Source organism: Pholis gunnellus (genome assembly GCF_910591455.1).
Source record: "Pholis gunnellus genome assembly, chromosome: 2".
Lineage (NCBI taxonomy): Eukaryota > Metazoa > Chordata > Actinopteri > Perciformes > Pholidae > Pholis > Pholis gunnellus.
The window spans coordinates 26,426,438-26,452,179 of NC_136536.1; the positions used below are offsets into that span (position 1 = coordinate 26,426,438).

Sequence of the window (25,742 nt, forward strand, 5' to 3'; positions counted from 1 at the left end):
ATGACACAGATTTGGTTTAACATCATTTATTACCGCTCAAGAATTGATAAAGAATTACCAGAAATCCCCACAAAATGCCACATAAAGACACCAAGACATTGATGAGCTCCATAGAAAAACCCATGCTGTGATTTAATATCTAAAACTTTTGACATTTGAAGACTTCTGCATCATCACACATGAATACAGTTGGGCTCATTGGATCCTTAACTGTTTCATTCATGCAATTCCAAGACCCCAGTATGCAGAAATATTCAAATACACTATTTTTAGAATAGGCAAAAATATCATATTTATACTGCATACAAACAACTGCTTGGATTTGGACCCAAACCGCATGGGATTATCATAAAGTGGGTACGTCTGTGAAGGGGAGAGTCCTGGTACCCACAGAACCCTTCTTCATTCGCATATCTTTAGGTTAAACATTAAGGGACCCCTTTGAAAATAGCCATGGCAGTTTTTCACTCAAAATGTAGCAGAAATCATATTAGGGAACTGGGAGAGGAAGTGTTGTGTTCTGTCAACAGATACAGAGAAGAGAATCTGTCCTCTGTAACCAGGCTTATGTAGAATGAGGAGGTTATGTTATCCACAGAACAATTACATTCTTTACAGGTGCTAACGTAAAGGTCAAGCTTTATTCCATTGAAATCTGTCCAATGTCAAACGTCCTGTGAGATGAACATAACAGAGGGACAATACTTAAAGTTGTTCTTTAATTCTTCATTTAATTAGCAGTGTTTTTGTTCTCCTTCTAGCCCATTAGGGAACCTAAATGTTGTTATTGTTCTGTTCATTGTAATCTACTTATAACAAAAGGCTAGTGTACATTCAGTTTGTTTATAACGAGAGGAAATGTTAACTGTCTAAAAGGGTTTATTTGGTGTTTTTCAATAGCATGTGCATGTCGCAAAGTGTTCTATATGGCTGCTTTACATATTCAAGATAATATAAGATAATGAGGAAATGGCGGTAAAAATGGTCAGGAACGATCATTGAGGCACATAAGCCCTGTTCTGAATTGTGTTACAATGTTTTTAAACTTTAAGAAAAAATGCATCCCCAGAAAACATGTTTGGGAAACACTGCTCTATCGTTAGGTGACCCTCTTGTAGCTGCACTTCACATCCAGTCCACTGTCACGCATTCTACAAAGGTAGATAGACGGGCAAGGAGAAGTGAGAAGAAAAGCAGTAACGTCACATTAAAGTGTGTATGTGAACTGCTGTACCAAGTCATCTCAGGTAAATCCCTGTAATGATTATTACTGTACTGTGTGGTTTGGTCTTTGAAAGGATGCATGTTTGTGGTGCTGCACCTTTGTTCATAAGCGTAAATACCCAAACAGAACCCAGGGGGGGAGGGTGAATGGGACGCTCTCAGAGATCCAACACAGCATGGAGCTTTCTGTGTACCACGATGAGATAGACGCCTTCATCACCAAACACCTCACTTCAAACGCCACCAAAACACCGACCATGAGCCAGTGGTCCTCGAAGACCAGACGATCATGCAGGAGTCCACATAGACAACCTACTTTACTAGAGAACACACTCTGATAACCTTCAACAGGCTGCAGGAGAGACTTTAGAGCAGGGGGGTCAAACTCATCTTCACTCTGGGCCACATCAGCATCATGGTCGCCCTCAAAGGGCCGGTTGTAAATTTCAGACTGTGTAAATGTAACTACTCCTAACATATTGGTAAATGACTGTCTCTGCATTTGATTATTGTTTATTCAAGTGTTAATATATATTTAAGCACATTTCTGTTATTATAACTTAAATCCTTTTCATTTAGGATTAAGAAACCCACATTACTCTATCAAACTTTTAAAGAAAATAACAAATATCATATATTACAAATATCATCAAACAAGTTATTACAATAACTTTGTTCAATGCTTAAAATCCTTTCAAGGGTGCGTTTGCACAATCCCACGTGAAGTATTTCATGTGTGTCAAAGCCACGTTTAAAGTACTCTTCAATGTGCTCACAAGACATTTATATGTCAAATGTAGAGTAACCAGCCAAAGAGCTGCTTATGACTGCTGTGTTTAAGTATCTCATCATTATGACTTTCTATCTCATAACTTCAACTATGGGGATATTTTTATTATCAAGTCTAATTATTTTTATTTCTTTGCTGGCTGATTCGCGGGCCACATAAAATGACATGGCGGGCCTGGAGTTTGACCCCCTGCTTTAGAGGCTGAATGGAGCGAGCAGCAGACCAGGCTGAGGTTCTAGCAGCTAATCCTAGAGAGCATAATATATGGAAGCACAGCGTAGTTACCCTGCCATTAAACCGGTTTAACAGTATGAAGGTAGACAGTCCACAGAGCCTGTACCGTTTCGGCAATTAAGCAACGTGTGTAATAAACACAAACGCACTTTATTCAGCCATGTCCAAGCTGTTCCTTTTAAGATGGTTTTTCACTTAAAGCAACAGATTGTAGCTGGGCCAAAGACATATGTCCCCTCTGGGACAAGTCTGTCCCTCTGTCTACATTTAAAAAAGGTAGCTCTCACACATCTTCAGGATAAAGTTGACGCATCTCAATTTCACCATTTATTCTGGCCATATCAAACCCTGCAGAATAAATTGGTGACATTGGGAACAATTGGCTTTGTCCTGCAGATGTGTGTGCTACTTATTTACCTTTAGGTAATCAACATTAATACTGTATGTACCTTATAGGTTGATTGCCTCAAAAGGGATGACGCTTGATACGCTGAAGATGAAGCCAGGAAGCCAGTTGGGAGAATGCTGGTTAATGTTGCAGCCCACACTGGGAACCTTCAGACAGCTGCAGTGAGGTGAGGAAGAGCCGGGTGACAGCATTCACTTTGAGCTGGCAGCCATGAGTCCTACATCTAGATGCACCACGCTGTGCAGCGGTGTGCTTTAGAGTCTCCGGTGAGGTCTGCTTCCATAGAGGGAAGAGTGCTGCACACCTTGTCTGTCTTCTGTACAGGTCCAACTGTTTAATTACTGCATGTAATTATCGAAGCAATTACCCTTGAAGTTGACATCCAGTGTTTATATTAGCACACTGCAGTGAAGGGTGGGACATGGATATTACTTTAATCTTACTTGGTATTTTAGGGGCAGATGTTCTTTTGAGTCTAACCTGAAATGTGGTTTAATGTGTTGAGTTGCTGCGAACATTCTTTGAAAGATGCACTGAAGCTCATTGAAAAATATGTAGTTTATTAGACTTAGCCAACATCTTTGGGAAAATGAATTACCTGTTCATAAAAACTAAACCGCTTCATTTGAAGATACACTTTTATTTCCTACAATACCTCCTGTACATCACATGGGGTGGTGCCAATAAGGACTCCTGTTGGGATCCAGAGTCAACATGAGGCTTCCTTCAGAAGACGCAGTACATTTTGAAGGAATGAGATTTCATTGTCTGTATAAAGACATCACTGTATCACTCTACAACCAAAGACAATGGTAACTTCCTAACTTACCGACGGCCCCTGTGACAGTCTCAGTGTAACAGAGTCAAACATAAAGCAGGTATGGTTTAGGGGAGTCAGCAGTACAACAATGTCACTGACTTCTTAGGGCTGTTTAATCGGATAAAATAAACAAATGTGTAAAAGGTCCTTCAAAATTAGAACATGAAGTCTGAGGGGTTAAATACTTCATGGGCAACAGCCATTTGTTTCAGAACGCTCTGATAAAATCTATGCATTAAGATATAGAGCTGTTCATTTCTATGCGATCTCTGAAACATATTAAAGATCCAAAATTGTACATAGTTGAAATGTAGACTTCTAATTCTCCAAATAAAATAGTTGCTTACTTGGATGGACAAATGTTTTATGAAATACCTTCCTTTCAAAACATCACACCTGACCTAACACCTGATTATTACACAAGTAAAACTGAAATGTCTAATAATGCATCATTTAGGTGAAAGTTTACAATTTCAAATGTGTGCCGTTTGATAGTTATGGTAACATTTTGTCTCAGTGGTCCCTTAAAGCACTCAGCACCTCCCAGCTGAGGACATACACAACCACAGAGTCACTGTCTGCAGCCATTGCACACCAGAAACACACTGCAGCATAACTGGTCGGCTTAATAAGCTGCAGGGTTATCAATTACACATTTGAGCAACATATTTTTAATCAAAATGGCCCTGTACCCTAAATCTAAGGCCCAATGGGCTGAGATCTTCCATTCCTGTGAGTGCACAACAGCTGTGTTTGATTTGAGAACACTGTCGAAATTCACAGACCAGGCAATTAAGTACATAGTGTACACAGTGTACTACATGGAAGCGTACTAACCAAAGTAGCCAAATTGAGACCGAGTACAGCATTAGGAATAGTTGCCTGATGAAGGAACCCTGTGAAATAAATCTAAATGAAAGTCATCACCACCATCACTTTTGGAGTCAAACCCACTTTTATTGGTAGTCTGGTCACAGAAAGCCTGCAGCCGGTTTAGTTGGCGTGCAGCGCCTTCCAGCGGGTCAGAGGGCCTCTGCTGGGGATGTACTTCACACCACAGCCGTCTGAGATCAGACGTTTCTCAGCCATCATCTCATCAAACTCAGTGGCATTGAACTTGGTGAAGCCGTATTTCTTGGAAATATGGATCTGAAGGTGAAAACAATGACAGAAGTCAGTTCAGACTTACAGTAAGTATGGTACAGATGGGTTATGTAGACAGATAAAGCTTGTGAAAGGCCCTTGAGAAGGACACAATAGTTTGTCTCAGTGGTCCCTTAAAGCACTCAGCACCTCCCAGCTGAGGACATACACAACCACAGAGTCACTGTCTGCAGCCATTGCACACCAGAACCGCACTGCAGCGAGACCAGTCGGCTTAATAAGCTGCAGAGCTGTGCCACGACACCACTAGGGATGCATGTCAACTCAGCTGATTTCTCCTCAACACAAGTGACAAAAAGACAAATATAACCGAGAGGCTTCAGTGTTGAGGCGTGCTGGTTTACCTTCTGGCGTCCGGGGAACTTGAACTTGGCTCTGCGCAGAGCCTCCACCACGTGTTCCTTGTTCCCGGCCTTGGTGCGTACCGACATGATCACTTGACCAATGCGCACACGAGCTACGGTGCCCAGGGGTTTACCAAAAGCGCCACGCATTCCAGTCTGGAGCCTGAGGATCAGAGCGAGATCAAAGCAAATATGATGAGGAATTCTGTATGACTATTGCATAAGATGGCTGAAAAAAATCATCCTGATTGCCTCACAAACCTTTATCTTTCAATAACATCAGGCATCTGAAAAGCCCGGTACAAAAATGCCTCTTGGCAAAGTGAATTACAGTAATTCTAAATTCCCATTCATGACATATTTTGAAAGCTACCCGGCCTCTATCTGATGATGATTTGGTTTGTGTCCATCAGACTCACCTATCAGCTCCAGCACAGGACAACATTTTGTTGATGCGGATCACGTGGAAGGGATGCAGACGCATGCGGATGTGGAACCCATCCTTACCGCAGGTCTTCACCATGTACTTGTTGGCACAGATACGAGCAGCCTCCAGAGCTACAAGGGAGGGGCAGGAATCAGAATCAAACATTAGTGCCTCACCTTCAGCTTGTACTGAGAGCTTTTAGAAAGAACAAGTCCAGCTTTAGTGGATGATTAGCTGTTCTTTTTGTGCACCTCTGAACTGGTCTCAGGTTCTCTTTACAGTAAGGGGGTTGTCATTTCTAGAGATGCAGGATCAATCAGTTGATTATGACGCGTTTAAGCTCATCAGTAAAAATGAGTATTAGATCAAAGTAAATTATAATGCACCATTACGTTCAAATGTAAACTATTAAAAATGAGTTCCTTGAAGATCACGTTTTCACAGCAATACAGATATTAGCAAGGACTAGCTTTAAGCAGCTTATAATACATAATTCAAACTACTAATGCCAAGAATTTGTTTTACTCAAAACGTATATACATATCATTTATTTCCTAATCATTACAATTGAGTGATTTCATGCAAATGACCACTACAGGATAACTTTTGACTGTTTACATCAACTTTGGGAGAGTTATTTCTCAGTCTGGAGCCTTGCTGTCATTTACAGTTCTTGGAAATAAAATCTGAATTGACAGGTCAGGCTCTAGTCATTTCTTTATCGAGTGTCCACAGGTTGATTAACAAACCCCAGCATGTTGACGGACTGCATTGCATCATGCTGAAGCAGCGTCGGAAATACATGAGGGCAAAACTGCCCCTAAGAAATATAATTTTGCCCCTGATATCACTAGGAGAGGGGCAAAAAAATGCCCCCATAATTTCATCTAATAATAATTTAATGAACTTGTCAAAAACATCGGAGCGCTTCCTAATCAGACCTGTGACTGCGGTAAAATCAGCAGACACTCAGATCTCCGTGGTCAACTCAGCAGACACTTATATGTTAGTGCACCTATACGCTGAAATTCATGGTAACCTCATTCAAACGGCACAGATCGGGAGCGAGCGAAGGACTTTCAAAGTTAGCGGAAAGATTAACGTGAGACAACATCCGGTTTCTTCAGATGAACATCCAGTTTTCAGAATAAGATGCCAACAAAGTATACATATTGCATAATGGAAATTTGATTAAATGAATTATATTCACATTAAGTATAAAACATGCTACCTGCATCTCGTGAGTTAAATGGAAAATACACCTAAATTGTGCGTAAAGTGTCTTTATTCTTTGATTTGGGGGTTGCTGGAAATGAATACCTGATTGACAGTCAATTAAGATATTTTACTAAAACGCTGAACTGAATTTCTACCTTCAAATGGCACATTTTTGACATTTTTAAGGCGCTAGAAAAATATTTTTCTAAACAACTCCACACTGACTAATGCATACATGGGTAATATCACAATATTGGAGGCGCTACAAAAATATTTTTCTCAATAATTCCATACAATGACTGATGTATATGTAACCAAGGCATCGTTGACTTAATTGTTAAAAAAAATTTAACAATAAATAACCACAAAGAAAGAATAAAATTGAATAAGATTGTCTGATTTATGTTTTCTGTTTGTTTTTTGTTCAAAAAAATCTAAGAAAACACTTTGAATCTGTAGACTACTGCCTAATAGTCTTATTATTGCCATTTGATGACAATTGCTCATATACTGTAAGCCTAAATAAGTATATTTATTATTTTGAACAAAGATTAAATGTTATTTCACAAGTTTCAACAAGTGCCCCCAATTTTTTAAATGCCCCTGGATTTCAGTCAGTGGGGGGCAGAAATTGCCCCCTAAAAAATATGTAAATTTCCTACCCTGTGCTGAAGCCACAACTAACCCACCCCCCAACCTTCCTAATATAATATACAGATAAATGCATCTCCCAGTATCCACAGACATTATGCATACACATGCCAAAACTCGCATAGTAATCTACACATGTAGAAGTACACTGTAAATCTATGTATTTGCAAAGACTGCAGACAAACTTTTAAATGCCTACCTACATGTGCACATGGATGTATATACCTACATATGTCTGCATATACAAAACATCACATAGTTCAAAGAACTATTCAAGATTAGGCAGAAGGGAAAATGAGATTTCAGTTTTTTTTATCACACAGAGACTTGAAGGTGTTTTCTGCTCAGGGTGAAACTTTGATGTTTATTTATGAGGTCACAAATCACCTAACAATAACAATAATCAAAAGTGTAACAGAGTTCTCACTCTTTTCTAGAGATCTATTTCCAGGCAAGATCTAGCTGCTATGACAGACACTGATAATGTTCCTCTGTGGACTTCTCATTTAACAGAAGTGCAGTCTATGGCTACAACACATCTATGAAATCATCTCTTATGTGCTAAGAAATGATGACAAACTGATCATAGAATATTATAATAAAACTACCAGTTAGCAGCCAGCACCGACTTATATTTACATCTGAAAGATAATGTCAGTTACATTTTCAGAGTTTCAGCCACTGAAGTTGTGGTACCATCCATCCTGCATGTGCTACCATGTGATGTGGAGTTTTGTTCACAGCATTTCCAAAACATAGAAGCCCATTCTAAAGATTCTTGTCCTTAATATAAACTCCTCAATGACAGCTTTTCTGTCACATGTACTTCCATGGTTTTTGTCATGGCACCATAACTCCTTACCTTCAGAAGACAGCTGCTCGTACTCATCAGAGACCATGTGGCCACACAGGGGGAACTCATCCACCTTGGCCTTCTTCCTGCCCAAGTCGAAGATCCTGATCTTGGGATCTACACAAAAAAGGAGAAACCAGGTATAAAAGCTTTGAAATTATGCATGACTTACATCACATGTAAGCAGGAGGCAGTGGATTATCCATCATCACGTATCTATGAATGGTAACATTTTGTCTCAGTGGTCCCTTAAAGCAATCAGCACCTCCCAGCTGAGGACATACACAACCACAGAGTCACTGTCTGCAGCCATTGCACACCAGAAACACACTGCAGCATAACTGGTCGGCTTAATAAGCTGCAGGGTTATCAATTACACATTTTTGCAATATATAATTATTTAATAAAACTGGCCTAAATCTAAGGCCCAACAAGGCAGCTGCAATTTCAAACACAAGACCTTGAAGGACTTACCAATTAAGTAAGTTTACAGGCTGTTGCACTGACTTCACAAATTTCCACAACAGCATTGATGTTGAGTAAAGTATGAAAACAGCTTACCAGGCACACCCCTGCAGAAGCGAGACTTGGGGTAGGGCTTGTTCTTGCAGTAACGGTAGCTATGGAGACAGAGTTAAATGTTACCATTTACCCAAACGAGTCACACTTCAGCTACAACACTCGTTAATGGCATCTTTGTTTCAGTGCAAAGGTGCGTTCACACCAAATGCTGCGCAAATTATTCGTGACGCGTTTCGCCAGGGACATTGATAACATAGTCGAGCTCCGTGGATTTTATCGCGGTGTATTCACTGTCTAGCAAGCCAGACGGCGGCTGTTTACTACAGCTGTATGAACACAATATGAACTGATTTAGCTGTGATTTAACTGCAAAAAGGGACTCCGAAATAACCACGTAATGATGCCTATTTGTAAAAAAAAACTGAATTCATGTTTAGTTAGTTCTCTCCGCAAGACAAGCAAATCACTTTTAAAATACTTGTTTTCTCAATTGAGCTCGGATCGATCAGTGCTAGGCTATGCTAACATAGTAGCACTCAAAATAACATATGGACGTAAATACGCAGCGTCTTTTTCATAGTTTGTACCATATGGTTCACACATACATTTATACACAGTTTGGTCCGGTCTCTACTAATATGAGGGATCGTAGAGCTCTGGGTGAACACAGACAGCTACAGTATTTGTTTCCTGATTCGACAGGAAGTCACTGATGACAGGGGGAGCATCTCAACGCTGATAGGCTATTGCGCCACACAATTTTTTCACCGGAGTTGAACAATTTCAACTCACTCACTTGGCGATTAACACAAATTCGCATCACTCCAGTCTCATCGCGTCTGTGCAATGAAATGGATCACAACTCTAGTTGCATTTTCAGTAATTACCTACAAAATCTGGCTACTATAAGTGTTGAAAAATATTAGTAACAGGACAAACCCAAGCAATAGCTAGGGACCATTTACAGCCGAGGATTAATACACAATTATACTGAGTATTTCCAGCAGCAGGACAGAATGTGGAGTTGAGAAATATAAACTAGTTTGTGTTCGTGAACAACAATGGAGCTCTTTGATACAGAGGAATAAGATAAGTCAGGCTATGAATTTACACACTCCTTGTTAGTAGGATACAGTTAGTTGGTTATGGCTTTCTCCTGGCAACAACTGAGAATATCAACTTCCTTACGAATAATTAACAACGATGCACTGAGAAATCTATTTTCAGGTTGCAAAGGGCCAATGAAGTCAACAGTCCAGTAATCGCTCACATGCTGTGCATTTACAATACAGTATTAAGGAAATTGTACAATTGTTTTACGGGGTGTTGTTTGGCCCAGTAGGAGCCCTGAAGAGATTACAGAGACCCCTTATATTACAAACCACTTAGTTTAAGGTGACTATCGACCGGCTGCTAACGGTAACAGTTCATGCTACTACCAACTCAAAGGTAAAACCCCAAACCGCAATACAATTGAGAGCTTTGCGAATGGCGATGTGGTGTATAACACGCATTTAAATGAACATCTTTTTAGTGGCTAGGTTTAAGCTTTTGTGTGCTAGCGCTAGCTTCATGCTAAACGACGTTAGCTCGAGTCGCTTTAAACAAGCTTACTTTAGCGCTTAGTATACGTTGAAATGAATGACATTGTGGATAAAGACGAGTGCTAAGAGCAAAACATACGATGTAGCAAACATGTTTTACAATACTACAACGACACAACAGTCGTAGGTTTGGCGACAATGCTAGTCGGAATGTTAGCATCGTGCACATGGTGCGAGACGGAGCCGCTGCCATTTTCCTCGAGTGGACTAAACCGGCCCTGTTCTGAAATGATGTAGGACCCAACTTACCAGCGGGCTGGTCGACGGCCCATGGTTGCGATCTATAAATGAATACAATATGTATTAGTTGGTTGAATCGAGGCCGATATTTCTTTAATATAACTTTAAATTCGTCTATTTTACGGAGAGCCAAAGAAAACACGCTCTCACCACGTACTCACCTAATGGAGGAAAGGAAGCGGAGGCGACTTCCGCTTCGTCATATGCAGAAGCTTTGCCTGAAAATATATTTTATATATCATTCACGTATTATTTTTGTTTCAGCAGGTATTTTGGTGATATTAAAGCGTTTTTTTAACAACTATATTTAAACATGTATTATTATTATATTAATTTAATGCTAATCTACAAATTTTAGCTGAATGCTGGGAAGTGTAGTTTTATACGACTGCCGGGTTTCTACCTTACATCCACCGTAACCTGAAACTTAAGCTGTGTTTGCTTTACACTAGAAAATGTAGACCAACTAATTAATTATTTGTTTGAACAAACTGATAAACAGATCAACAGACTAATGCAGAATATTTCTAAAATATTTTTGTATTTAACCGTTTTCGGCATAACTCCATAAGTGAATGAGGCCTGTCACAAAATGCAAAATGCACCATCTCCTTTAGTACAGATTTTTTGACTGTCACTAACACAGGCGTCATTTATAACATTAATTAGAGCTGTGTTCCAAGTCCAAGTTTCCAGTGGTGGAAAGCAACATAGTTTACTTTAGCCTACTGCTACTTTATAGCCTACATTAGGCCTACCTACTCTAAAAGGAGAAATACACCTGTTTACAGAATTCCTACACGTTATTCCTAAGGTCAGAGACTTTCCAAAAGTATTAGTAAACATGAACAACTCTCTCCCAAATCCAAAAACTAGAGCGCTAAAACTCTAATTATTGATCTCATCAAGTATAAAGTGGAGCTGCTGCAAAGACAACAACTTGGGAAAGATGTTATCGATGACACTGAGAGCACCCAGGGCATTGTTGTGAGTATACGGGTACATTTTCTGTTTCACAACTGAGAACACTGCAATAGAATAAAGGCAGGTCACACATGCACAAAAAAACATAGGTCTCCTAATCATTTCCATTCTAAATGAATTTGCTTCTGGTGGTGAAGCAAATTTGCATCTTCACATTCGCGTATAGTTTGATAAACTTTTAGCACATGGCCTCCTGCCTTAAAGCTCATTTGGGTATAAAAAGAAAACAAACATTTTTTGGGCCCTCAGACTCACTCTCCCATTCTTGTCTGTGGAGCAGCTTCAGATTTAATACTTGAAGACTTCAGTGGCGGGCCGTGCATTTTATACCTTGGCCTCCACTACTGAAACACCACCTTATAACCACATGATAGCGCCACAGCTAGAGTTATTATTCGTTTCTTGGGCTGTAACTATAAAACGTTATTTGTATTAAACCGTTTGGTACGAGGCTTACAAACCGAACAATACGTTTGAATAATACTAGTGCATTTGGAAAATACAGAAGCTTAAATTGTAGGAAATATAATGTTTCCTGCGCTCACTAGGAGACAGCGGTCTGTGTGACCTCTGAACCGGAAACAAAAAGAAACACAACAAAAAACAGCCGATGCTCCGCAAGTGTTCTGGGAGGCTAGGCTAACTAGCTTAACGGAAAAACAACAGTAGCAACACACATTCTGCTACACACTCAAGGGCTATTCAGATATTAGATGTAAAAAAACGAACCACTTGACTTACTAAATGCTGATCACATCCTCTTTTCTTTGTTGACAAAGATTAATCCCACAGTTAAATCCCAACTCACAAATCCGTTTCTCTTCCAGTTTCAGCCATTGAGTGTTAAAAAACAAAGCTAGGTAAAAAAAAAAAAAAATCTACACCAAGCAAAATGCTAAAAATATCATAATTTCATTCATATCTTTCAATATGAACTCTCACTACTCCGACTAAGCCTCTGCTGTTAAGTTTCGTTTCACGACAGTCACATGCTCGCCCACTGACCAATCACAGCACAGAATCTCACTGCAGCGCTGCTGCTACTGCTGACGTAGCTGTAGGCCTGCAGGCCGCTCTGGCGTCAAAGAATGTTAAACTAAAGATCTGATTGGTTGAAGACTATGCCAATCAACAATATCGTCCCCATTCAATTAAACTGCACATGGATTCACTTGTGAGTCTGAAGGCCTCGGGCCTCTCTTCTACCTAGAGACACAGAGGTGAAATCTGATTGGATAAAAGCTCTACTTAAAACAAGCTGCACTGGAAGCAGAGCAACTGAGGAACACAGTAGCTGTGCAATGAGAAAATAAGATAATGGGAAAAATATTTTAATAAATTATGATACATGTAGTGTATTTAAGAAAAATTATTAAATTCTAAAATAGCTATAACTTTGTGATTCTGTTTAGGCCAGCAAGGAAGGCTTTGCTGGCCCTGACGGCCCACCACTGGAAGACTTGTGGTGTTACTATGAGTGACAAAATCTACAAAACAACCAAGCGTCGCCAGATACACTGGCGCCATGTTAACGTGCCGCTCAAGCACTGGTTAATGTAGTCATGTCATTAAATAGCATTGAGAACTAGCTAATGGCACTTTTTTTAGATGGAAATAAGTTATTGGAATTCTTAATATGTTCCTCTTTAAGAGACTACCAGAGAAACAGGAGAGGAGGACAAGATCAGAGACATACGGGACAACCAGTGTCACGGCCTCCATGAAGAGCTCTGCCATTAGACGTACAACAGCAGTGGAGACCATGGACTATGACATCACGTAACAAGTGTTAACAACATTAACGAGGGCTCGGTTGTTTTTAAGTGTCCCAGTAAACCATGACCAATGCTAGGACCCTGAACCTGAAGCAGCTAAATGGAATTTAGCCATCATTCATTTTATTATTTACACCTGTGCACCTTTTTCTACTGTGACATTAGATAAGACTTCATTCATCCCAGAGAGAAATTTTACATGTGAGTATAGGCTGCTATAAAGCATAAAAGTGTATAGGTATTGGTATGAATAATAAGTAGAATATACATAATAATATAATAAAGTATCTCATGTATATAATACATGTGCAGTGTAATACTCAGACTTTACAGTAATAATATAATATTACAAAGTATATTAGAAGTATAAATAATATAAATTAAAGAGAATACAGTTAAAAAAGCACAATAATAACAATATAGCAGCAATACAGTATTATTATATATGGATCTAAATAATATAATGCATTATAAACTAAAATTAGATATATTACCTCTACCCCCTTATTAATAATGATACCTGTAACATAGAATCCAAATGTCCTCCATGAAAAGGGCCTGTTGCTGTTCTCCCTTTAGTAAATGTTCTTGTTCCAGAGGCATGCACCCTGTTCCTTTTCCTTTCTCACCAACCAACACCTCCACAGCACTTCCTTCCTACATCTGATTTGCTTTCAATGTCAATGTTGTTGAACTACTCACATTTAGTTTATTTATAAAAAAATTAATATTTTTAAAGTAAGTTCACATTGTTCAATTCTGTCTTTAAACAATATGGTGCCTGTACATTGTCATATAGTTGTTGTTTTTTTGCTTGTTTTAATCATTCCTCCTGTTTATACTGGCCATTAAAATACCCTTTCCTAACATGATTCTAATGTAAGTGGTGAAGTGGTTATTCTATCTCCCAAACCTTGTTTTTTTTGTTAGAAATTCTTTCCTTTTGTCTGTGTTAGCGACACAAAAAGGGAGTTTTTAACTTTGGAAGGCTGAGGCCTAATATTAACTTCAGATAAACTTTGGATTTTATTTTTGTATACACACAGAACTGTGGATTTGTCCTCCATCTCCTACAATACAAGCACATTAGTGGGCGGTATATGAACAGGAGAAGGAGGATTATAATCAGCAGAAAACCCTGGTTCAATGCACAAATGCGCATCCAAGTATGGTTTTGAGACAGACAGAGGGACAGATAAATGTTTCCATGTTCTGGTGGAGAAGGCTCAAAACCACAGTCTCATCAGTGAATTGTATAATATAGTTGCTGTGGGGTAATTTCCTGCAGTCATTGGTGTAGAATATAAGAAGTTGAGGTGATACCACATGACTTTGTGGTTGCTGTGTTTGATCTCTGACAGCGTCCCATTTACCTTCCCCTGCTGTATCCCATCAGTTAAAAAATAATATAATATAATCAGGGTAGTGTTAACAGTCACATCCTTCAGCTCCTCTAAAAGCAGATGAACGCTGAACTCTAATCAACAAATAAAATGAAAGCTTCGGCTTGTGTTTTTAAACCGCGTAAGTGCTTTGTAGAAACTAATGCACTCTACCAAATAGCCTCTAGATGTCACTATTGCATCATATATAGATACAGTCTCTACCTCTCTTTGCCCTACTTTGCTAATTCTTAAAAAGGAACAATGAGCTCATATCTAAACTCTTGATAATGCAGAGCAAATGTTGCTCTCTTGCTGGGGAATGTGAGGAATCCTGACCTTGTTCAGACGTCCGCTCCCACATCACTCAGCATACCAAGGTTTGTGAAACATCATTGAGGCCCCGGGAGGATTATGAGGGTTATGTTTGTGTGTCTAATAAATCCTCACACCTCTTTGAATTAAGTTTGTGAAAGACTGCATGATTAAAGACATTTAATCTACAAGTCTACAAATTAATGAATGATATCCTTGTGCAAACACAGTCAGTTCACCCCAGCCCTGATTAGGAAGTGGCACTGCACTGCCACTCCTTGGTGAGTGACAGAGCGGATATCTCAGTCAGGATAAGCCTCTGAACTGTGACTGGGATCTGTGAAGATCATCTATCAGCTCTGCTCCTCCTCCCTATCTTGTCCAGTGTTTCCCTTTAGCCTGAATGTCCTCCAGACTTCTCTGTGTCTAAGCTAAACCTCACTGAAGGGCAAGGATGACAGTGGGACGATGAAAAGGGAGCAAGGACCAAAAATGGGCCTGCAGCATGTGCCTGTTTCTGGTGACCAATGACACACACACACACACACACACACACACACTGCAACAGAAATAGCCTGTTTTTCCAGACAAGAGCTAAAAGCAGGACTATTCTCCCATTTAGATCCAGGACTGCACTCACATGTGTAAATCGTTTGTTTCCTTCACTAACACACACAAACAAGGTAGTGATAAATCATGTATTTTGACATTTTGGTATCCGCCTTTTGCCGAAAGTTAAATGAGAGGATGTACCCTGTATGGTTCTGGATGTTTTGAGTTTAAAATGTTTTCAATAATTTAATATCATCTCAAGCTGCTTCGGCCCTGCTGTTGAGAACCAGCGCATTAATGAGCAAAAAAACCCAAAGTAGAAAACATTGGGCCTCATGCAAGAACCACTAGTACGAACAGATTGGGTCTGAAGTAGCTTGTACGAGTCAGGAGAACTTGCCACATTCACCACTTTTCTCGTATTTTGACTTTTCTCTGAGGTACAAACACAATTTACCTGTCATGTGACAGGTATCATTAGTAGTAGTCGCATTGCTTGCTATTGCTGATACCATTACTGCTTTTGTTATCATTGTTATTCTACTATATCCACTTCTGCTGTTATTATTAGTAGTCATCATTTTTCCATCATTATACTACTCTCATTATATGAATCCTTGATGTCATATGCATTGAATGTGTTGTAACTCTGTTTTGCTGTTCATTCTGTACACATGACATCTATCACACTTCTTTCCATCCTGATAGAGGATCCTCCTCTGTTGCTCTCCCTCAGGTTTCTCCCTCTTTCCTCCCCGTTAAAGGTTTTTTGGGGGAGTTGTTCCTGTTCTGATGTGAGGGTCCTGGGACAGAGGATGTCGTATGTGTACAGATTATAAAGCCCTCTGAGGAAAATTTGTAATTTGTGATTTGTGATCTTGGGCTATACAAAATCCATTTAATTTAATTGAATTATCCAAAATGTTTCCCTAAGGATGATTAGGCTAATATAGTTCTACATTTATTCATATTCCATATCAATATCATCATTAATTCAAACTGGCTATTGATGCTATTGTGTAACACAACAATATCAACATGAACATCTTAAATTATGTTTGTTTTTTAGATAATAAAAATGTTTTCATTCATGTCAGTGACAGTACGACCCTCAGGTGACACAGCATTACCAGAACCTCCTTATTGTCCTCATCCTTGTGTTTAGCACGTCCCTTAATTCTGATGATGACGCTGTTGAAAATAATAGATTTTCTTTTATGGATCTCTAAGAGCAGGACGTCAACATAGGACACATGGGGCAGGATGCGTATCCTTATATGGTATTATTGGGACGTTCATTCTGCTAATTTACTCTCATTTACACACAGGTGGCATTCAACATGTTAACTCTGGTCAGTTATGTTAGGAGTGTTGATGTGGCTCACTGGTACGAGCCAACAAATGTTTCTTCATGAGGTCAGATGATTTGTTGTTTTACGGGGGTTTTGTGTTGGATTATTTCTTGGCAGGCACAGAGACTTTCTCCAGGAACTCCAGAAAATGTGATCTTAATGAGTGAGTGAAGTGTTGGTATGCATTTTCTTTTACCTTTGCACAGAACCAGGCTAGCTGGCCCACATTTTGGGATTTTGCTTCAAATTTAGTATATATAAAATATCTTCTTGTCTTCTTAACTCACTCTTGCAAAAAAGCAAACAAGCTAATTTTGAACATTTTAGAACTATTCCTTTAAAAGTAATATTGTTGAACTAGAAGGTCACAGGGGTTCATTTTCAGGATGAGTATCTTGTCAAAAGTGAATTTTGTTGAAGAAGCTGCAGCTAATTATTTATTGTAGTCTCCCTTTATAAAATCATCCAAATGTCTGATAAGTATGCAGATTAGTGACTCTAGATGTGTCGAATATATGTGGAAGGTTGAGAAAACAAACACACTTCATGGTGACAATGATCCTGATGGTTAAAACAATGTCTTCTGTTTGGTGTATTCATGCTGCTCTCTTGACAACCTAAATGGAGAAATACAACAGATTATCAACAGTGAATTGCTCTTACTGCCACAACCACACCCTCACACAAACACACACTAACCCCACTGACCAGTGTGACTGATGAGGGTGTGGTGCTTAACACCCTGTGTGTTGCTCTGAAAACGGAAGTGTGTTTGGGAGGTGCATGTTATCTCTGTGAGTGTGTGTAGGCAAAACATTTAGGGCTGCATGAACACAGTGAAAGAGAGTGCATGGACATATGGGTGGGGTCATAAAGTACTCCTCACACATTTTATGTATATATATATATATATATATATATATATATATATATATATCTGTATGCGTGTGTCTCCACACATATAAATGAAAAGAAATTCAATTGTGATCACTTACAGCAAAGTATTCTCTGTTTGGAATTGGGCAATAGACTCTGGCCAGGTTTGGTCTCTGTTTACATTTCACTCAGTATCGTCTCCGCTCTTAACAGCCCAGCTTCTTAGTTACCATACACACCTCTAACAGCTTCAGGGCAGCGTCTGGATTCCTTTCAAAGCTGTTTTAATGGCGTTTCTTTCAATATAAGTCCTTTCAAAATACAATATAGGTCTAATACAGAAATTAAATAGTCATGGCACATGATTATAGCGACTTGTCCAGGGTGTTGGCCAATGTTGGCTGTGATCAGCTCCAGCCCCCCAAGTACTTTCAAGGATAAATTGGTATAACTGATGGATGGAAGGATGATGGTTTAGGGATGGATCATGGATGGATGGATGGATGGATGGATGGATGGGTGGGTGGGTGAAATGGATGGGTGAATGGATGGATGGATTGATTATTCAAGCCCTGCCACTGTCTTTTCAATATTATGTTAATTGGTTTTGTAACGTGACTGTCAGTTATTGGCTAAATAATGCAACAATAAAGAATATAAATAGATACCAGATCCAGCCCTAATTGGTCAGGCACCATCATATCTCAAGGAGCTTATAGTACCATATTATCCTACTAGAGCGCTACGCTCCCTAAATTCAGGGTTACTTGTGGTTCCTAGAGTCTTAAAAAGTAGGATGGGAGTCAGAGTCTTCAGTTATCAAGCTCCTCTTTTGTGGAACCAGCTTCCCGTTTCAGTCCGGGGGGCGGACACACTATAAGAGTAGGCTTAAGACTTTCCTTTTTAACAACATTTATAGTTAGGGCTGGCTCAGGTTTATAGTTAGGGCTGGCTGCTATAGGCCTAGGCCGCCGGGGGACTTCCTAGGATACACTGAGCTCCTCTCTCCTCTCCTCTCTCTCCTTCTGTATGAATTATTGGCCCATTATTCACATTACTGACTTTGCTTCTTCCCCTATTACTATTTATATTACCGATACCATTAACTAAAATTGAACTGTTAGCCGTGGGTATGCATCCATATTATTTGCCGAGGGAATTCTCATCCGCCATTGTTGTGGCTGACGCTGAGGCAGCAGTGGACACCATCCGCTCCACTGTGTCTACACTGCAGATTCAACACCCTGGTGCATTTTTGGCAATTAGTGGAGACTTTAACCACACCACTCTGGATAAAGCTCTGCCAACTTTCCACCAGTATGTTGACTACCCCACATAGAACAATACAACTCTGGACCTTCTGTATGCTAATACCAAGGATGCATACAGTGCTACTGCCTTTCCCCCCTTGGCAGGTCTGACCACAACCTGGTCCTGTTGACACCAAAGTACGTTCCTCTGGTGCAGAGGCAGCCTGTGACCACCAGCACTGAGGAGGTGGTCACAGGAGGCTAATGACGCCCTGCAGGACTGCTTTAAGTCAACGGACTGGGATGTGCTGTGTGGACCACATGGAAAGGACATCAACAGCATGACAGACTGCATCACAGAATACATTAAATTCTGTGAACAAACCACCATTCCATCCCGGACTGTACATTGCTTCCCTAACAACAAGCCATGGATCACCAGTGACCTGAAAGCTCTTCTTATGCTACATCCACACTACTCCGTTTTAAAACAAAAACGATCTCCGTCCACACAGTGTTTCAGCATCGTTTTCTAATTGATCTCCGTCCAGACTGAAAACGAATATCACGTGACTCTTCACGTACACTGGACATGCACGTGGGTTCCGATATAAACAGAAAGTAGATTGGTTGCTTCGTTAAAAAAAATACGACGAATATTGCTGTGACTTGAAGGATAAATCTAGTGAATTAGATTTGTCTTATTGTCATTCACTGTCCTGCTGCCACAAATGTTCAATAAAGCACCAACTATGGAGTAATCCGTATCCGATATAAATAGTCCCCAACAAATGTACAAAGAGTGCTGCAGGAATGAGTCCAAAATCCAGAAATGAGTCAGCTTGTTTGCATTTCCAGTTCCCTCCTCTCAATGTCAATGTTTCTTTGAATGGGTTTCTGGTTAGATTCCTGAAATAAGGATGTGGCTAACAAGAGCTTTAGAGATAAAGAAATATGTATATAAAGAAAAAAATGATCAGCTGTTTGAGGAAATGACAGAGCCTTTTGTAATGAAACTATATTAGTGAGGTGTTTTTAAAGATTTACTTCTTCAGTGGGAACCAATGGGCTTGAGATGGGAGAGTTGGGAAGTATTAAGAGACGGGTTAACACAGTCTGGGTTTTGGTCTTTTTGTAGGATTTGTTGACAATAGGAAAAATAGAGAATAATGCCAGCCTTATCAATACTGCCACAAGTCCAGGCCTGAACTCTCAATCACACAGCGTGGGAGCATGTGGATGTTCTATGATGTTATGCACTTTTAATGCATTTCATACCACTTTAAATGTTTTTTTCCATTATTTAAAGCAGGAGAAGCACAGGATTAGCTGATCATTAAGTCACAAAACAGGATCTGGAGGATGAAGGATGGCACACGGATCTCTCTGTTGGAGCTGCGGCATGTCTTGTGCAACAAGTGGATATTTTTTGCTGAGGTGGCATTTGATGCCCATATTGTTGATAAGGAAGTGAAAATTATGCGTTGCCAGGGAGACCATGGCCACGGAAAACATAAGCAAGTGAGTCTGGCTGATTCCTTCTTGCTGTTCTGTTTGTTCTCTGAGTTTCCTGCACATCACATCACTTCGCTATGGTGGCCTCACATATCAGCCATTATCATGGGGGTCCACCAGGTTTACAGTAAACATGAAATAACCCGAAAAAGACTTCTGGGAAAAACATCTGCCTTGGTGTGCTTACTCGTAAATTTAGCAGTGTTCAAAGTAAACTGTAGATAGGATGTCTTCTGAAATCTGTTGAGACGTGTCTAGCCCCCAGTCCCGGTTACAATTTTGGTGCTTTCGAGTGTCGCCAAAGCAAAGACAGGGGAAGGAGGGGGAACAAAAGACGGTAAAGACAAAGACACTAAATCACCTACAATGTATAAAAAATATATTACGTATAATTATGTATTGTATCTTAAATCACATAATACTGCAGTACTTTGATCTCACTGTCTGCCTGTCTCTCTCCCTCTCTGCAGGTCGTGTCTCTGCAGGTCTGTGCGTCAGGCTCAACTGCCTCAGTAATGAGATCATATGATGTCATGCAGTTCACGCAGGAGCAGCCCTCCGATCAGTCTGGCTGGACCCTGTGTGTGTGTGTTTGTGTGTGTGCGTGTGTGTGTGTGTGTGAGTATAAATAGAGGTTATGGCTCTCACAGGAAATCAACCAGCTACAGTAGTAATTGTCAATCTCATCAATCTCGAGGGAAACTTATTTTTTTCTTTTTTCTTTAAACACGTGGTGAACATTGTAAATTGAAACAAAACAAAAACACAACAATACCACTCAGTTATGTTTAGTAGAAACATCATGGTTTGGCTTAAGATTAGTGCCTTCATTATGTTACTAAAGTTGTAGATATAAGTCAATAATGACTTTTACTTTCACACATGAACAGCGGTGTCGTTGGTGAAAGACCTGTTTGTATGACCATAGACCCCGACCTCCACCTTACGACAACAACAAAAAAACACAATTCAGGAGAAAAATGTTTTCCTCAAAATGTTATCGACAATACAGTTTTGTTGTATGAGGATGTCATTTCTGAGGCTAAATTTAGGCACAGCAGTGCTTTGATCTGAATTCTAATGCCAGCGTGCTAATATGCTCACAATAACAATGCGAACATGCAGATTTTTAATATTAAAGTTACTCTAAACACAAAGTACAGTTGGTGAGAATGGCATTAGATTTGCAGGTATTTGGTCACACACAAAAGTATTGGACACACTAAAGTTATGACCTGATAATGGCACCAAAGAAAGACGTTAATGGTCACCAAAGTTATTACGAGTGTAAGAATGTCTAGATGTTTTTCGTGGCAACTCATCCAACATTAGACGCAAAACTACAAACGTTATCTTTATGGTGGCGCTAGAGGAAAAGTCAGGGAGTCACCAGCATGATTCATCCTCCAGGGACCATGAATGACAATTCATGGTCTTGAATCCATTCGTTTTTTAGTAAGTGGTGGAACAACCAACCGACAGACAGACATTACCATCCATAGAGCCATGCTGCTAACATGGTTAACAGATGACTCAGAAAGCAGAAGGAACAGAGGGGAGAACAAGCAGGGGGAAGATTAGGTGAGGAAGGATAGGGGTGAGGTGTTGAGCCAAAAAGACAGATCGCAGGGGTCAACTAGTCCACCATCAAAACACCTTTTCTTCTTTTCTCTCTGCCCTGCCCTCTTTTTCCTCCACTAGAGAACACACACACACAGACACACGCAGACATTCTTTTCAATGCATCTTGCTGTAACACGCGCTCACAGTCGTCTGGGGTGACATCACTATTTGTTTCCTTTAACATCTGTTTCCAGTGAATTCAGTCCAGATGCAGGTGAAGACGACAGCAGTCACATAATATGTAAGACCAGATGACTGACAGAGAGAAAATGGGATTCCAGAAATACACACACACACACACACACATACAGCAAATTAGACCCACAGGTGTGATGTGTTCATGAGTGTGTGTGTGGTACCTGTGTTTTTTCTACAGCGGTGATGTAATGCTTATAATTCACCTGAGTGAGCAAGAGCAGCCTCTCACACACACACACACACACACACACACACACACACACACACACACAACCATTCACAGGTAACTGATAAGTCAGTGAGCGAGTGGGGTCATGATGATGTCATGATGACAGTCTGAAACACTACTCTGTCTGATTCCTATGACATCATCATGACCCCGCTAACTCACTGAGAGGTGTGTGTGTGTGTGTGTGTGTGTGTTTATACAAGTAGTACACCCCGTGTGCATATGTATGTGTGTGTGTATACGCGCACACTAGACAGACATTCACATTGATGCACACATGAAAGCAGCGACAGAAATCTGGCAGATGTAGCGCAAGAAAACTAGATTCAGGGGAGGAGGGAGGGGGGTGAGGGGGCTCAGTCATTCATAGCTGCTCTCTCTGTCTCCACATTCCTCCTCCCTTATATGGACAAAACTACTGGAGCCCATCGCTCCATCTCTGCACCACACACACACAAATGTAGAAGCCACCAAACTACAAACATCTTTTTCAGCGCCTGACCCAAATTTAGAAAACATTCTCATGCCCTAGAATCTAATGAACTCTATATCCACCCCTGCGAAACCCGGCCCACTATACATTGGTTTTCACCCTGAACTCAAGACGAAAACACTGATATCTAGAGTCCATCTCTCCGCGTCGCTGCGAGCCTCTGTTTGTTTGCTCTGCTCTTTTCCTCACTGGGTGTGTTTGGACTGTTCGCCGCTGCTCTCAGTCCTCCTCTCTGTGTAGACGGCTTCTAGGAGAGTAGAGGGCCCGAGAGAGAGGCCCGCTGCCGCTTATGGGGAATCCAGCAGCGCTTGCTCGGGGGAAAGAGAAACAAGAAAATGAGAAGAGAAGAAACACAGCGAGGTGGTGGCGGTGGTGGAGGTGTGTGTGTGTGTGTCTGTGTGCAGGCCGGCTAACAGAGACAGAAACAGAGTCAGCCAGAGGAGGCAAAGACAGAGGAAGAGAGAGACTGAGGGAAGGGAAGGGAGAGAGCTTGCCTTAAAAGGCTGTGTTTGTAGATGGTGTTTAAATGTACTCATATATGTGCGTTCCCGGGTTGTTAAATGCCTCCGACCTATATTAACAGAAGGGTGGAGGGGATTAAGAGGCTTTATAGAGCAGAGTATAGGCAAAACTTCAGAGGGGATTCAGTCGGAGAGACACCACTCTCCTCAGAGCTGCACTCACATCACTGTGTGATTTTAGAGCGTGTGTTTGTGTGTGTGTGTGTGTGTGAGTGTGTGTGTGTGTGTGCGCGTGTCTTTCCAACATGGCCAGTGGCTACTAGCATTAGATTCTTGTGTTCTGATTCATTCAGCTCAGTCAGGTCTCCTTTTAAAGACTGTGAGTGTGTTGTATTGATGCTTAACACCCCTGTCTAATTTCAATATCCACACATGCACTCACAGTTACAGAGCAGCTCTTCCACATTTACTGTAACTCTGTGTGCGTGTGTCGATTGCATGAGCACAGACACATTCTCCTCCTGCCTCAGACCCCATGCACTCATTACCCAACAGGAACTGCAGATCTGGGAAGTGGTCCAGATTTTTCTCTCTTTCTCTCGATTCGTCAGCTCCGCTCTCCTCCAATCTAAGTGGTTTTCTTAATATGGAGGGGTGAGAGGATAGGAAGACAGAGCTGGACATTGGAGCAGAGCAGCTAAATGTCCCGCAGTCCATCTATCTTCACTCCTTGCCTCCTTGTCCAAACTAGACCTAAGTCAAAGTGTTTGTTTAATCTTCACAGTTTACACGGTGGGGTTTGGCTCCCAGGACTACGCAGGAACTGAGACAATCACAAGTTTTATTTACTTTGACAACCAACCTTAAACTATATTTATTCTGATAAGAGAACCTCAAAGTGGGATTTTGTTTACCATCTATTTCATATACAGACGTAGAATATTGGTTTTATCATATTATAATGCAAAATTGGCCCTGAACAGTGTCGAAAATAAAAGGTCTTTTACTATTCAATACATGTCCATGTTTGGTTTGCAGAAGAAGAAAACAAAGAAGCTGAATTCATGCTTATCCATCTTCTAATGACTCATGCAGTTTAACAGTACTCGCTCTGTCATCAGGACTGTCTGGTTGGTTGGTGGTTTCCCTGGCTCTTGGTCCTGCTCATTTCCCACAGGCCATGTAAGCTCCTCTTACCCCCCAGACCTGCCATTCTCCCACTAACACACCTGGTCCCACTTTCCTCATCAGCTGCGTATCAGTCCTCGATACCTTTTAATGGGACAGTACACCCCCAAAATCTAAAATACTTTTTCTGGTGTGAGTTGCAGAGTGTTGAAGGTATCGGCCTTAGAGATGTCTGCCTTCTCAGCTCGTGGTCCTCAAAGTGCCAAAAAAATAAATTTGGGAAACCCAACAGCAATGTCTCTTTCCAGAAATCATGACCCGGTTTCTCAAGATAATCCACAGACCTTGTTGTGAGCAGGTTCATTTAGAAACTATTTTCTTTCTACTGAACTACACCCGCGGGATATGCTCAATACTGCTAGCTCACCCGACCCCACTGAGCTAGCAAACGTTACAGCTGAGCCGAGGAGGACGCCGTTAATATTTACATCTCACGCTGTCACGAACACGAGCCTCTCGTCCATGAGCACATGCACATTTCTTCGGCCACACCTGTATATCCACAAAGAATATTAAAGCGATATAATCAGCATATTGTGAGTACCTTAACTTAGATAGTGTTTTTTATATCATTATGTCATGCTTTTTTTTAAACAAAGTTTAATGTTTACATTCAGCATTTTTCACCTAAATTCCAGTAAAAGGAAATCCGGAAAATAAAACATCTTTTGTCTCCAGATTGTGGGTCAGATTGTGTGTCCTTTATGACATAGGTTGTGAGCAATTTTACCTGCTTGTACTTATTTGAAAACACTTCCCACCAGAGAAGGTAAAAAGGTAAAAATATCCACTATCTCACATGAAAAAACAGAAAATGTCACCTGAAGATCTTAATATTTGTCTCTTTCTATCAACTACTTCAGCTTGATGAGGGATCTGGTCTGACTTGGGGGTTGGCATTTCTCTGGCTCCCACTGAATGTTTTTTGATGTGTTTCAGACGTAACAGGAGAAATCTTGACCACATCTCACATGCAGAATTTTCCACTAGAATACCCACAGACATGCACACAGACACACACACACACACACACACACAAAACACTTGCA

At 40.5% G+C, this 25,742-nt stretch overlaps 1 protein-coding gene across 1 annotated transcript; it reads right to left on the reverse strand.

The window, feature by feature from the left end:
• Nucleotides 1-4,413: 4,413 nt before the first annotated feature.
• On the reverse strand, nt 4,414-10,611 carry rpl10 (ribosomal protein L10). Its single transcript, XM_079181977.1, has 6 exons — nt 10,510-10,611; nt 8,696-8,754; nt 8,144-8,251; nt 5,405-5,543; nt 4,986-5,148; nt 4,414-4,626 (listed from the first exon to the last, which is right to left on the reverse strand). Exons 1-6 carry the CDS (start codon nt 10,530-10,532, stop codon nt 4,471-4,473), a joined length of 648 nt encoding a protein of 215 aa, XP_079038103.1. The 5' UTR covers nt 10,533-10,611; the 3' UTR covers nt 4,414-4,470.
• Between the last annotated feature and the right edge of the window lie 15,131 nt (nt 10,612-25,742).